Source organism: Fusarium phalaenopsidis (assembly GCF_050370095.1).
Source record: "Fusarium phalaenopsidis strain FUZ10S chromosome Unknown contig_32284, whole genome shotgun sequence".
In the NCBI taxonomy this organism is placed as follows: Eukaryota; Fungi; Ascomycota; class Sordariomycetes; order Hypocreales; family Nectriaceae; genus Fusarium; species Fusarium phalaenopsidis.
The window spans coordinates 774,233-789,117 of record NW_028145414.1 but is presented as its reverse complement, the minus strand read 5'-3'; the positions used below and the strand labels follow the sequence as shown (position 1 = coordinate 789,117).

General features: G+C 50.8%; 4 protein-coding genes across 4 annotated transcripts; 1 reads left to right on the top strand and 3 right to left on the bottom strand.

Moving 5' to 3' along the window:
- Positions 1-300: 300 nt before the first annotated feature.
- LRP88_02171 (uncharacterized protein) lies at positions 301-2,083 on the bottom strand (the record flags this gene model as incomplete). The annotated part of the gene is made up of 5 exons (XM_083238841.1): positions 301-354; positions 422-1,048; positions 1,102-1,707; positions 1,775-1,802; positions 1,857-2,083. 5 exons carry the CDS (start codon positions 2,081-2,083, stop codon positions 301-303), a joined length of 1,542 nt encoding a protein of 513 aa, XP_083105436.1.
- A 1,902-nt stretch (positions 2,084-3,985) lies between these two features.
- On the bottom strand, positions 3,986-6,099 carry LRP88_02170 (trichothecene efflux pump; the record flags this gene model as incomplete). The annotated part of the gene is made up of 7 exons (XM_083238840.1): positions 3,986-4,562; positions 4,621-4,921; positions 4,985-5,313; positions 5,372-5,655; positions 5,711-5,810; positions 5,872-5,897; positions 5,956-6,099. The coding sequence occupies 7 exons, from the start codon at positions 6,097-6,099 to the stop codon at positions 3,986-3,988; spliced, it is 1,761 nt and encodes a 586-aa protein (XP_083105435.1).
- Positions 6,100-7,602: 1,503 nt separating this feature from the next.
- LRP88_02169 (uncharacterized protein) lies at positions 7,603-9,238 on the bottom strand (the record flags this gene model as incomplete). Its single annotated transcript, XM_083238839.1, has 4 exons — positions 7,603-8,099; positions 8,160-8,460; positions 8,518-8,962; positions 9,045-9,238. 4 exons carry the CDS (start codon positions 9,236-9,238, stop codon positions 7,603-7,605), a joined length of 1,437 nt encoding a protein of 478 aa, XP_083105434.1.
- Positions 9,239-12,530: 3,292 nt separating this feature from the next.
- Positions 12,531-14,310, top strand: LRP88_02168 (uncharacterized protein; the record flags this gene model as incomplete). The annotated part of the gene is made up of 4 exons (XM_083238838.1): positions 12,531-12,849; positions 12,930-13,709; positions 13,775-14,119; positions 14,171-14,310. 4 exons carry the CDS (start codon positions 12,531-12,533, stop codon positions 14,308-14,310), a joined length of 1,584 nt encoding a protein of 527 aa, XP_083105433.1.
- Between the last annotated feature and the right edge of the window lie 575 nt (positions 14,311-14,885).

Here is a 14,885-nt window from a genome sequence, read left to right as displayed (position 1 = left end):
TATCATGTCAGTGCTGTGATGCTGTTCTGTGACCCGCGTGTCTTTCCTTATGGAACTCGGCGATCTGAGCACCAGTTGGTCGTGTTTCTGAACTCTCGGCTCATCGCAGATTCAAAGTAAAGCCTTTATTCATTATCCAGGATAATCAAGTAGATTGGCGGAGTCCTTCAAATTGTTCCGTCCAGAGCCCTAGTCGTTTCCGCAAAGGCAGTCCCAGTCCTGCGAACTCTTGGCCATACCGTATCGAATTACACAACACCTAACCTGACAGCTGGTACTCAATCTGAATCTTTGATTACTCTAACAAACTGCGTGTGTCTTTCCCATCTTTCCTTGAAGAGAATGGGTCTCGTTCTGTTCCCTGTTAGTGGTTTCTGACTTGACGCAGATCCAATAGTCACGTCCATGGAGGAAGACTGACCTTGTATTCGGGATGAGCACCATCACTCTTGCCCAGAGCTGTCAGGTGCTTATTGATATATGCTTCAAATCTCTTGGAGCTCTCCTTATCCATGTCTTCGAGAAGCCGACAACAAAGGGCAATGTCACTTATCAGCGAGTCACACCGGGCCCGTGTAAAGTCCTCCCTCACAACAATCCTCAACATCTTGACCCCAGACTTGGGAGCCATCGTGTACGCTGGAACCACCCATCCTCGAGTTCGAAGATGATGAGCAAGAGCAAATTCATCGTAATGCCTGCCCTTCTCATCACTGCCGTCGTCCTCGGGTGTACGGAAGCGGAAGGCAACAAGTGGCAGGCCTGCCCCGTTGCGCTCTGACATGATGATGAAGCCCTGCTTCTCAATGGCGTCGGCGAGGTAGTCGGAATTACGGGTGAGATTGCTCATGATACTATGGTAACCGTGCCTACCGAGGCGGATGAGTTGGTAATACTGGCCGATGACCTGGCATGCGCTTTTGGAGAAGTTGAGGGTGAAGGACGACTGATTGGCACCAAGATAGTTGATATTAAAGACGAGTTCTTGGGGAAGATACTCGGGAGCCCGCCAGATAACCCAACCGACGCCTGGGTAAACAAGGCCATACTATTGAACAGGTTAACAGAAATAACAGGCATGGATGGAATAAATGATAGTACCTTGTGGCCAGACACGTTGATGGACACAACCTTTTCACACCGGAAATCCCATTCTAGCTCGGGTACGACAAACGGAGCAACGAAGCCGCCGCTTGCGGCATCAACGTGAATAGGCACGTCGACTTTGCGGTCGATAAGAAGGTCATTCAGCGCCTTGACGTCTTCGTACTGGCCGGTGTAAGTCGTGCCAAGGATGGCACAAATACCGATGGTATTCTCATCGCAAAGGTCAACAGCTTGTTCGGGATCAATAACGTAGCGATCAGGGTCGCAGTAGATGAACCTTTCTTCGACCTCGAAATAACGCATCGCCTTCTCCCAGACGACCTGCACAGCCGACGACATGATCATGTTGGGTTTGTCGACAGATTTTCCCTCAGCCAGGCGACGCGTCTTCCAGCGCTTCTTCATTGCGAGCACGGCGAGCATGATGGCTTCAGACGAGCCGACAGTAGAGGTGCCCACAGAAACGCCAGCCGGGGCATGGAAAAGGTTTCCGATGATGCTGACGCAGCGGTTTTGGATATCAGCGGATTGGGGATATTCTTCATAGTCGATGAAGTTTTTGGAAAAGGATTCCGTCATTAGCTTCTCAACTTCATCTTCCTGTGATGATACCATGCTGGTTAATGTGTCTGATGGGATGGGCAGATATGGAGATGGACTGAGTTACCATGTAAGTGGTGACAAAGGACGCCAAGCTTTGAACCAGTCAGCGAAGTTGCAACAGGCATACCAAGCAAATAACTATATACTTGAGGGCCGGATTATTATCCAGGCTGAGTTCATCCTTGATCAGGCGATACGCGATGTCGCGCGGCATCTCACTATTGGGTAACTGGTGGCGCGGCAGCTCCATGCACGCGAACCGCGAGCCATAGTCGCTTGTCGTGAAGGTATCCTCCTCGTCGGCGGAGAGCTCGGCACGAGGCGCCTTGCCTGGCTGAGTTTTGTGGGAGTGAACAGTGGAGAGATGAGACATGTTTACTGTTGACGGCCGCTGGTGCCTGTCTGGGGAGTGAGTAGTTGCTCGTCAAGAGGTGCACTTGATGATATAGATGGGCTCGGGAACTTCGGTGGATCCTGCCGGTGATAATCCATGACGTACAAATGCGTCAAGGCGTAATTCCGTCACCGTTACGTCGTGATGGCTGATTTGAGTTTGCGGTAGTGATACTGTACGTCGGCAGGTCGGCAAGTACAGTACAGTAACAAGTGGCTATGTCAGGGCTGAAGCTGCAAAAAGTGCATCAGAGGCTTGGATGGCTTTAAAAATATTTCCCAGTTGCTAGAGGCAAGCTGATCCATGGCCGAGTCAGGCCAGTCAACGTCAGTTGGGAAAAATAACACGATTGATGGGAAACAGAGTTAACGCCGAGGTCCAAGTTTGACTCTAGTAGCCGCTGGAGAAGTGCGCTTCACTCAATGACTAAGCTTTTACAGTACACCAGATAAATATCAATGGCTAGCACTGTGCAGCGGTCTTCGCCGATAAATGGGGCACGAAACTGGGCAGTGACATCATTCACACGTAGCACGTAGTGTGCGATGATAACCTCTTTCAAGAACATATGATACTTTTGGAAGGAAATACTTCACGCAGTAGGCGAACATAGCCGCAATAAAGTCGTGTTTATAGAAAGATTTAAATGGCGTCAAGCACAGTTGTCGCTCCGTAAACATGGCATTCCCATAAGGCAGGGGTTAAAAAAATTTAGTAGTTACCTAGGAATATTATTCATATGCTTCCTGATCCAAACCAAGCGGGTAAAAGTGCCGTTCAGTTATCAAGGAGCAACAAGTGATGCTGCAATGATCTAGAGGTCGGTAGGTCAAGCTTTTTAACGCATGAGGGAAACTGCGGCATACCGCTTGCCACAGACGGCTAGTATTACCAAAAGAGTGGAATAGAAAGAGCCATTAGTTATACTGGCATCATTTCTTACAATACTTCGCCTTGCGGACTGCCAAGACGAGTGCCAGCCACGATAAGTCTAACAATATTTGCTAGCTATAAGAGGGGGTTAGAAATCTTTACCGAGATAATTCTAGTTAAGGAAGTAAGTGCCGTGTCAAAGGGATTCTATTTCGCGGCCCTTTACAGCATTGGGTTTACACGCTGTCAGATATTAACTACTGTCTTCTTTGATATTGTCCCTGATACCTTCTGATGGAGACGCCACTGACATCAATAACCACAGCTGCCCTTCACAGCGGTTGATTGCCAGGTTGGCTTTCCTGCAGGAGAATCGGGTGTCTTTTACAAAAGGGGCTTCGAGACAGATGACAGCACCATGGCGTGTTGGGTGCCACCTTCAGCCATGGCGTCAACTACTGTAGCTATCCATGCAAAGACGACAGGAATACATGCTCTGGCAATGGGGATGGGTCTGGTGGAGACTTCACCTCCAGTCAAGTGGGTTTATCAGCAATTCTTTTGCAATGTATTCCCGGCATCAAGCTAGATTTTACGAACACCAACTGCAATTGTCGGTAAAAGATGCAAGACGTAGCCTGAGCAACTCTAGGGCCCTTGCGCAGACTGGAAGCTCACATGTCTAAATTTCTCAAAAACCATGATGGCCATTTTCCCGTCGAATTAGCTTCAACAGATAACTAGCTTTGAACAGAAGGAATCACTTACATGTTCGAGATAATTGGGTACGAATTTCGGCTGTTGATCCATATGGATAGTCTTACACACATGTGGCCCATCTGCTAGTAGAGCGAAGCCGAGGTCTTTCTTTAGTAATTCATAGCAATCATCATATTCAGCAGGTTTCCAACACAATGGCTCAGACTCGCAAGAGATAATTTGAGGAGTAGAATCCACGACGACGTGTGGGGTTGCTATTTCACTCCTACAATGTCAAGTGATTTGGTACTAATTATCCCCCTTCTCATCTACATCCGCCTTGCCTTGCTGCCCGACATGCTCTACTGTAGCCTCTACCTTCTCAGTCATCAGCTCCTTGACACCCTTAAGGCAAGCAACAGCAACAAGAGCCAAGACAGCAAATGGGATAACGCTTGACCAAGCCAATCGATACGCATGCGCATATTGCCATCTGCTCTCCGATATGGCAGCATTCCATACCGCACTGTTGGCGCCCTCGACGTCACTGGACCCGATTTCGCCTGTGGCCAGGGCCTGCAGCAAGGCCGGCACACTCTTTTCCGGCAACCCTGCAGTCACGGCCGCCTTGCCTACGGCAGGAGCGTAATGTGAGGTTAGTCGTCCGTTTATGATTGCATCAAGAACAGCAGATCCAAATGCTCCGCCAATTGCGCGAATGGAAAAGGCAAGTCCGGTGGCCGTGGACAAGTATGCGTGCGGAGCGGTGAACTGAACGCAAGCGACCAACAGCGTTAAAGGTCCTGACTGTCCGATGCCCATGAGGACATTGAGAACGTGTTGGACGGTGTTCCATGATGGTCGGATGGCAGCGTAGCAACTTGATCTATTGGGGTGTTGTTAGAGCAGTCAGGGGGGAGTGTGGATATGGACCTGATACTTACACAGCGATGAAGAAAGTAAAGGACATAATGAGAGGAGACTTGAGATCCTTAAACTTGGTGGCATAGAGCATGATAGGAATCGAAAGACCGAGATTCACCAGCGTGAAGCCGAGGATCCTGACCGAAATTTGCCATGGGTCTGTCTCGAAGCCCAAGTGAAGGATGATCTGTGGCACTATAGAGTTGACAGCCGAGTAAAAGACCCAGCCCTCCACTCCAAAAGCGAAAACAGAGAGGGCAAAGTTTGCGTTTTGTTGGAAGAAGATATGGGCCACAAGGCCGTCTGATCTTCCCTTCCATTCTGAAGAGAGACAGCAACGTCAACATCAACCCAAGGCGGTAGAGTCTTCAGGTAGGTACATACCGTATAAACCAAAGAGGACAAACAAGGCTAGACCAGCAACGAGCGGGCCAATTACGTGGGCATCGGACCACGGATAGGTACCTCCTGCCCAGTTCAGGGCTAGCAGCATGAGCGATACACTGCCGATGTAGAGGACGGACCCAATAGGGTCGCACGCCCACAGGCACTCCTTGATAGACATCCGAGGATATTCGGTTCGCTTGGGTGGCCAGTAAAAGATGAACAGTGCCAAGGAGGTGGCCCCGTGAAATGCAGCCTGCATCCAAAAGATGTACCTCCATCCAGATGCGTTGGCATTTGTGACAGCCCCGGCTCCCAAAGAGCCGATGCTACAGATGATATCATTAGGATTGAAAAAACCATGACTTGTGGCAGAGAAAGACTCACATGCTGCCTACAGCGCCGCCGATAAAAGCCAGTCCATTTGCAATTGGTCGATACTTGAGAGGGAGGATTTCCGAAGGGATGGCCTGAACGATGGAAATCGTGGATAGCGTCGTTCCAATCAGGATACCGCCTCCGATGAGCACGCTCATAGAAGTTGCCTTGGCCGACATGACAGCTCCGGCAAAGGCGATGAGAGGCGGAACTGAGGCGAGATACTTGCGGTCAAGGACATCGGAAAGGCGCCCGACAATAGGTGAAAGTACGCTTTGCATCAACAAAGGACCCTGCACCAGCCGTTAGAGGGTAACCCCAGAGGGAATCAATCAGAGGAGGTGGTACTTGGATAATCCATCCGGCGACAGCCCCGTCACCCAGGTCACGGATGATGAATGCGATCACTGATCCAGCTGCAACCACGACAAACACCTGGGCCATGATGCTGGGCATTTCTTTGTTAAAACCAAGAAAGGATTAGAGGGAGCGAGGCCAGAAAGACTCACGCAAAGCAGGTACAAAAGACCACAACCTTTTTTATTGTTAGCTCAATACCCATTGGACGACGCGTGGCTGGAACCGTTGCTTACCCATGATCTCCAGCCTAGCTTGATATGGTAGGCATCCTCAACAGCAGCCTCCTGAATCGGGGTGACGTCGAGTTCCTTTCGATGCGGCTGCGAGGGCGGTGCCTCGTCAATGTTGACAGAGGGCTTGTCGTCAGCAGAGTTCATTTTTTTTCGCGTTTATATTGATCCACTGTCATGGCAGGTCAGTGCCAAGGCAGCACGCCGCTGAGTCGCATATCCTTTATACATTTTCAGTCGGCCATCGAGGCTTGTCAGGGGCTTTGACATACCCGAGGCAACAGGAAATTACCCCTCCCGCTATTGCATCTCGCTTGGCGTGACCAGGGACAGATGCGAGCTCGGGTTGGCTGAAGTCGTTGAATGGCTTCTGGCCCTTGCCGCTTTGAGTCTGGGGAAACCTCAGCTGGGGATCGGCAGTTGTACCAGGTAGATAGCGCGGGGAACCTTCTGTTGCAGCGCCATTGGTTGCTCTAATTCACATGGCACTTTCAACACGTGGCCCACCAACGCTTCTGGTGCTTCCACGTGGGGGTGGGGTGTTCGTTCTGTCGCGTGATGCCTTGAGATATTCGGACGTGACAGCCCATCTCAGGACAACCCATAGTTCTTGCCCAGTCCTGGCCAGGTCAAAATCACTGCATCGGCCTAACCATGATACTGCCCGCTTATAGCTAGAGCATGCGGTGATGATGGCCGGCTCGGACTTTTTTTGTGCAACAGAGATCCGTGGTTGCGTGACATGCTATCGTTTAAAGGAAGCACAAGGCATTGGTGCAAACCGCTAGGCCCGTGGATGATGAAATGATCTAGCGGTGATATGATGAACTCGGCGCTGGGAATGCTTTGGTCTAGCCGTGACAGGGACAGCTCTGGGACATCCTCGACACTTGCTACCATAACCTTGACGGTGACATAACGGCTCTGTTGAGTGTCGCGACACAGCCACACCGTGCCATAGCCACCGTAGCCAGGCTTGTGCAGGGTGCGATACCGATCAGACAGGTCAAGATACTCATCAAGGTGCACGGGATGGTAGCCGCCTTGCTTATACCCATGAAGCCCCTCAACGTCCTCTTCCAGGCAGTTAATTATGTGCCTTGAGGAGTTGCCCAGGGATGGCGGTGCCGAGCGGGAGGGCGATTCTGGGGTAGGGTTTCAAGATGGCTTGCCCTCTCATGCTGGGGCGAGCTGTTGGGAGTTGGAAGGCCGCTGCCAGTGTCGGGCATGGTCAAGATGGTCGGGGCGTCTTGAGGGCCTTCAGATGGGTCAAGGTTGTGCGAAAGTTGCAGAAAAGTCCGAAGAGAGGGAGGAGATGGTGAAGATGCCTCGGAAGGATGCGAGGCGTTGCAGGTGAGGTGAGCTGCACAGCAGTGATGAAGGAGGGTGATTATCGCAGGAGATTATGCTGTGAAATGTAGAATGATTCCTGTCGGCCGAGGCAGGGAGAGGAGGTGAGAGGGATCGCCGGTTGCATGAGAAAAAGAGGAGATGCAGGAGAGTTACACCATAGTTACAGTGAATGCCGACAAGGAGCGTCTCTAATGTGGGGCTGGCGGCGCACAAAGCTATTGTCAATAGCGATTCGGCTGGCCTAACACTCTAACTAGTAGCCCCTATCCCATTCGAGAGCAGACTGATTGACCACCATCACTCAGTCCTGGTATACTTGCAGTTCTGTCTCCAAATAGGCCCGTACCGAAGAATCAGCAGGGGGATCAAGGTAAGAGTTAAGCTGAGAGTTCCAAAGCTAGTAAATCCCCAACCGTAGCCGATATTTTCAATCAGAAGTGCCGTCAAGAGCGGTAAGAATGCACCCGCCAAGCACCTTATGACGATGACTCCAGTCAAAGCGGAAGCTGTGTACAAGCCGCAGGCGTCCACGACATATGCCATTATCGGGAGGAAGGCCAGCATTAGAGACACGCGGATCCACACAACTGACAGCATGAAGAGGCTCAGCGGCAGCCTATACTCTGCACACCAACCATACAAGATTACAGCTGGGGCTAGAGTGAAGGAGCCAATGATGCTTATCGGCAGACGGTATTCAGGTAGGCCGATCCCATTATTGGCCACTCGCAGCTTGATGTAGATATGATCCACGGACACGTTGCAGAGGAGGATTCCGATGAGGGAGCCCAGAGCTTGGAGAGATAAGTTAGCTAAATTGCACGTAGTTATTCGATGGCTGTTTCCTGTCTTACCGTTTGCAAAAAAGGAGCATCCTGTCGCAGCTGGTGAGAGACCATATAAGTCTTGAAGAATGCTCGGGAGCGTCACAGCTACAAGGTAGAAGTAGGAAAACACGACAGAGCCGAATAACGATAAGGCTGCTAAGACACCAGAGCTGAAGAGCACCGCGGCAGGACGCATCATGGATGTTCTCAATCCGGCACGGTCCCTGTCTAAGCCCAAGCTCTTGGTCAACTCACCGACGGTGGACGCGGTCTCGGCTCTATTGACCAGGCTTGCTCCCCTTCGCCGAAGAATCGTCACCTTGTAAGTCTCCCGAAAGGAAATCAGGTGAAGTAACTCGCAGAAGCTTGCTAAAGCAACGCTTACCCAGAGCACAGAACGCCAGCCCAGACTCTGTGATGTAACACCACTGAAGGCGGGTCCCACGGCGCCGCCGACCAGGGGGGCAAGCATCATCAGACTCATTGCTGTTCCTCTCTGTTCTGGCGCAAACATGTCGCCGACAATGGCCGGACTCAAGACGTTGGTCGCCACCGCCATACCTGTCAGCGCACGCGAGGTGATGAGAACAACCGTGGTCTGCGAGACGGCCGAGAGCATCGTCGCCATGGCCAGTAGTATGGTGCAGATATTTATCAGGGGCCAGCGGCCGAACATCTCGGACAGCGGTGCAATGAGAAGGGGACCTGCAGCCTCGCCCAATTCCCATATGGTGACCAGAGTGACAGCAGCAGACTTGGTTCCCCTTCCTCCGCTGAGTTCATCGACAATGCGGCTGGCAACTGGGACAACCGAGATGCAGTTGAATGTTCTTGTCGTCATATCAGCTCGATACCAAAAGTAATACTGCACAGGCGTTGCATCAATTGTCAGATTAGGCACATTGTACTTACACCATGAAGCTGGTCAAGGCTAACATGGCCACGATTCTCCATTTCAAGGGAGCTGGCCAGTCAAGCGGGTTATCGGGGTCACCATCTGGATCAAATTCGATCGTTCCAAGAGAGTCTTTGTTCAGAGGGTCGCGTCGTACCCTATCTACCCCAACAAGGAGAGGAGTAGTCTCGTCCGGGGCCGGTGAAGCCATGATGCCTTGGATTGTTGGACAAATCTTTTTGCCTACCTTCTCGGCCTTGTCTTAAGTTGGAGAGGGAGAAATAGCGTGTCCATGGACATTCGATGACCAGGCCTTGCCCCGGAGGTGCTGGCTAACCTACCAGCCCGGATTCCCAAGTCAGCTTGTTCCCGTCCGGTGTCATCCCGTCCCGTGGTGACTGTTTATCCATATCCAAGACATAGCGGCGGGGCCAATGAGAATTGTCGTTATCGGTCCGATGGAATGCCGGCGACGCAACTTGTCAGACGTGTCTCACACTGGGTAAGGAGGGAGATAGATCGCCACTTGAGTGCAACACACGCAAAGAGATATCGAGTGAACGAGCCTGTGACGCAATCTTGGACCAGGGAAAGTGGCATGGAGCGGGTCGAAACTGGTCAAGACCAGGAAACCTGACGTCGATGAGGAACTGCTCGAAATTGATATCTTGCAGGCACTTAACCACTCGTCACGGCAAGAGGGAGACGGGCAGAGCCTGGCAGATAGTTCTGGGCAATTCAAGTGCTTCTGAGATGGCTGGGGTGGCATTTCAGCCCGACATCCGACCTATGAGAGCCGAATCGATATGGGGAGTGGTAATATTGCTGGCTGGTCTAGCGACTCTCCTGTCTCATTTAGAGCCAATTCCTCTTCTCTCATTATATTTTCCTTGTCTCGTTCTCTCTGCTACTTTCGTCTTGCATTGTTGGAAAGTAGAAAGGTCAAGTTGACAGGATAGGATGGAGGGTCGGTGCCGATCCCTGTACACGGGACCGAAACCCAGCACGGCTGCGATCCTGCGACATGGTGCTGAGACACGGGAAATGAAAGATGCTCAGCTTCGCACTCATCTCAATACTGCTGTTATTAAATCGTCTCTATCGCATCAAATACATTTGCATGACGAACTGGGCAGCAACCTGGCTATCCGGACAACCCGAAAAGACTGCCGTGTGGCTTGAATTACCATGAGTCGCTCAGTACGCATGTGTCGTGCAGCAGCAGCGGCTTATCGTATTGCTCACTATCACCACAGGGTTGAACAACTCTGAGACACGCAGCAAGTATCAACCCACCCGAATGAACCAAAGGATCAAGCCCCACGGGCCAGGGGGGAATTCGTGCAGTAGCTCTATGATCCAGCTAGGTACACTCACGACAGCAGTCACACAAGAACAGTCACTCAGCGTGAGGAAATAAGAAAAGAAGGAAAGAGGCAGCAAATCGCTCATGATGGAAACAGTGATATTCCTTCATTTAATTGATTGTGCAACATGGCATGCCTCCTGTAACCCTCACCAGCCCGTTCCGCGCGCCAAGTGTGATGTAATGATTCATAAGACGCCTCTCGAACAGTCAATCGAGTCTCATGCATATTGTGGTAGCACTTGAGGCGTATGAACCTACTCTTGACCATTTAGGAAGCCCGCAGTGTGAATTGAGGTAGATTGTTGGGTGGTGTAAACTATTTCACCACAAGCTTCCAATTTTTTAGGATCAGAATCCACATGTCATTCGCTTTGAAGAGACACTTTTGTATTATATAAATCTGAAGGCGGCGGTGTCTGGTGGCTGTTGTTTCGAGTGTATATATGGTCGTAGTTGGGCATATCATGGTAGTGGTGTGCACCAGAGAAGCGCGAGTGGAACATACCTCTTCGTTGCCCCTTGGTTCCCACTATTGAGTTTTATCTCTATTTAATTATACATTTATAGTCCACTTGATACGACGGCAATGATTAACGGCTGAAGAATTACTAAATATAAACCCAAGGAAGATGCAGACCTTCACCTGGTCGAGTATCCACATGCCCCGAGTTTTGGAAAGATTGGCTAACAACTAAAAATCCCGCTGACATCTGGCACCCCGAGATGCTTACTAGCTGGGACTTGATGCAGCATACGTAAAACCCAACGACTCGGCCAAAGTCCCAGCATAGGGAGGGAATGGCTTACTATAATACTTCAGCCGTGTACCATCAAGCACCAGCAGACCAAGAAATTGCTGGAAAGCGTTTTGAATGAGGATGCCCAGGAGAGTTGGAGTGCCTGGAACTGCGAATAATGGCTCAACGATCCTTGGCGTTTCCTTGGGGGGTACGAGAGTCTTCCTTGCTAAACAGGAGCGAAGTTAGCAGAGCAATCATCACACACAATCAGAGTTTGCTGCTGGCGAATAGAAGCAGCAGCTCAACTATGGAAACTTCACCTAACAACCTCATTCAAAACATCAACATTAGTGAGTATAGAACATCAAGTAGCACGTCGCGATTCGACATATCTACCACTAGATACAGACGAGATGTCGGTTGAGCAGAGGATCAAGGCCTAGCTACAAGAGACTACACCAACTTGCGAATCAACCACCACTCATCTAGCCAACGATATCCAGCCTTTCCGAAAGCGACGCCGCTTAAACCCTCTAACCCCCAAGACATCGTGGAGTCGCGATAGTGGCCACCACAGCATGTGCCTCAGCTCGTAGCTATGGGAGTCCTGGGAAGCGCATTAAGTGACTTGTTACTGACCATAAAGCACACGACAAGCTAATAAAGGGTCACATGAGAGGGCTGGACTGCATTGCGGCATTCCTGCTATTGGATGGATACTCATTAACGAGAAGTCAAACGAGCAGTACCACCATTGTATACCTTGGTACTAAGCCTGGACTGGCTTCCTGAGACTGTCATTAATTGTGGCGTGTTCAATCCGGCTTCGCTGATGGCTACCTGCACGATTTGCCACACAGGGCTGGTTTACACAATAATGCCCTCTCGCCTCTTGCGAGCTAGCTGGATGGCGGGCGCAATCCTTAGATTCTCGCACTAATAGATAGTGCTCCGCCTGACTGGGCACGCACGAATGCGCCTCTTAGCTTCGTCCAGCCATCGGGTGTCATTGCTGAGCTGGGTCCAGGAAACATGCCTGTGGCAGAGATTGTAATCATTGTAATCTAGGCGATAACAGCGAGTTGATAAGAATGCTGGTACGGAGCGGAGCGGCTGTGGCGGAAAAGCTATTGATGAAGGGCTCCTGATGAGGTGACGGGCCGAGATCCGTCCGTCTCCATTTCAGCGCGGAGTCGGGAATCGAGATCCCTTCCGGAAATCGGCTGTGTAGGATTCGAGGTCCTCAACTAGGGGGCTACTAGTGTGGCGAACCGAACTCGGGATAAGTCTAGAAAAACAAGACAGTTCCCCCACCTGAATCAAGGCATATGCACTTTGCCTACAGCACCTAGGGATTATCTTATCTTGTCAAACTTTGTTCATACTATCCCGTCATGACTCAAACATCCTCAGCAGATGCAAAGGGCCATCAGTCGACCAAAGAGATGGATGGGATCGAGGCTGGCATTGGCAACCCTGCCAACGACGTGGCCGAGGGCAAGGTCCAAGACATCATTCTCGACACAATCAGCGCCGCTGATGGCCAGTACACTGAGGCAGACTACAAGAGGGTTCTTTGGAAGATTGATCTCGTTCTCCTGCCCCTGATGTGGCTCTGCTATGGCACCCAGCAGGCGGACAAGACGTCCATCTCCACTCAGGCAACCTTCGGCATGCGAGAGGACACTGGGTTAGTCGGCCAGCAATTCTCATGTGAGTGATGCCCAGAGCCGCATATCGGTCCCTGCCTGCTGCGTGTGGCGGATTGCCGAGACTGACTTGTCAAATTTCAGGGCTAAGCACTATCTTTTACATCATGTACCTTGTTGGCGAAGCTCCCGGAAACTACCTGATGCAGCGCTTCAGCCTCAACAAGACTTTGTTCATCTGCATGTTCTGCTGGGGAGTCATTGTTCTCTGTATTGGCTTCACGCACAATTTCGCCCAGCTCATGGCGCTCCGAGCCCTTCAGGGCCTCTTCGAGTGCACCATCTCCCCAGCGTTCCTCCTCATCACGGCCTCCTTCTACGTCAGCCGGGAGCACACGATGCGATCCATCATCTGGGGCACTTCGAACAGCGGAATGGACATCCTCACACAGCTCGTCATGTATGGAATTGGGAAGGCTGCCAAGGCAAACCCCAGCAGCTTTGGTCCGTGGAGATACATCAGCATTTTCTTGGGTTCTTGGACGATCATCATGTCTTTCTGTTCGCTGCTAGTGTTGGGAACGCCCAATGAGGTTCGCTGGCTGTCAAAAGAGGAGAAGCGCATCGCAGCCGCCAGAGTCGTCAGCAACCAGACCGGTACCAGCAGAGAGCAGCAGAAGGAATGGCGTTGGGGCCAGGTCTGGATCACATTCAAGGATCCGCAAACCTACTTCTTCTTCTTTACTGTCATCGTCAACTCCCTTCCCAACGGCGGAACCACAGCCTTTGGTAACCTGGTCTATGTGTCCTTTGGCTTTACCAACCTCGAGACCCTCGTCAAGGGCACCATTCCTCAGAATATCGTCACGATTGCTTGGTTTCTGTTCGTTGGCTTCCTGACGCTGAAGAAGCCGAATCTCCGCTGTGAGTGCTACCATTTTTCTTTTTTCAAGTTGGCCTGTGAATGGTAAACTGACGTGAATTTGTAGTTATCCTTATGGTCGTCTCGACCATTCCTGCCTTTGTCGGCATGCTGGCCCTGGGACTACTGCCCAAGGATGGCATGTTGTGGACTCGATGGGGTCTTTACCTCATGACTGTGACTGGTCGCTTGCCTGGTCTTTTGATCTGGACCTTGCTCCCGTCCAACGTGGCCGGCAGAACCAAGAAGTCGGTGACTGGAGCCGTAATGTTTATTGCGTACTGCATCGGCAACGCCATTGGCGCCCAGACCTTCCAAGCCAAGTGGGCGCCCCGATACGTCCCCTCTATGATTATCTGTGGAGTCATGTATGCCTTGGAATGCGTCTTGTTCATTTTGTGGAGGTTCTACTGTGAGTGCCCTGAACCTACAAATTCCGTCGCGTTTCCTGATAAATGAACAGATATTGTGCAGAACCGTCGCAGGACTAAGCTGGTCGAAGAGATGGGGTTGACACCTGAAGAGTCTGCACACCAGGGACAAATCAACGGAGAAATGGACGTGACAGACTGGGAGAATATTCATTTCAGGTACAGTATGTAAGAGGGAGACAGTGAAAGCGTCGATACGGAGAACCAAGGATTGGAATCGCGAGGTAGGACCAGTCCTGGTTAAGTTGCCGGGTTGTGTAGAGTGGGCGTGGTGGATATCAGTTCAACAATCATCAAGGTGCGGCGCGTTGTCACGAGATTGCCAACCTTTTTGTCGAGATTTATTACGATAGAAACATTGCAGAGTGAAAAAAATGAGCAATATCACTGCCATCTCAGGTGTGCCCGAAGTCTCTGAAACTCTCTATTGGGGTAATATATCGTCAAGGTCCTCACGTCACTTCTGCCTTAGGAGTACGTTACGCAATTACAAGGTCTTAAAAACGTGGTTTAATCACAATTGTGTCTTTTGCTGTTGTGGCTGATGGCTTCTCGTTACTATTGCAAATAGTAATGAATTAAAAAAAGAAAGAAAATGGTTTAATTACCCTAGAGGTCCTCGCGCACTGAGGAGATAAGGAGTTCAGCCCCTAGCCTTCTGCAGCGTTTTTGACTAAGAGGAGATAAGCAGATGGTGGTCTCCGTCTCCGGAAAGGAATTCAGAGAGGGGCTTTCTATCCATGACTC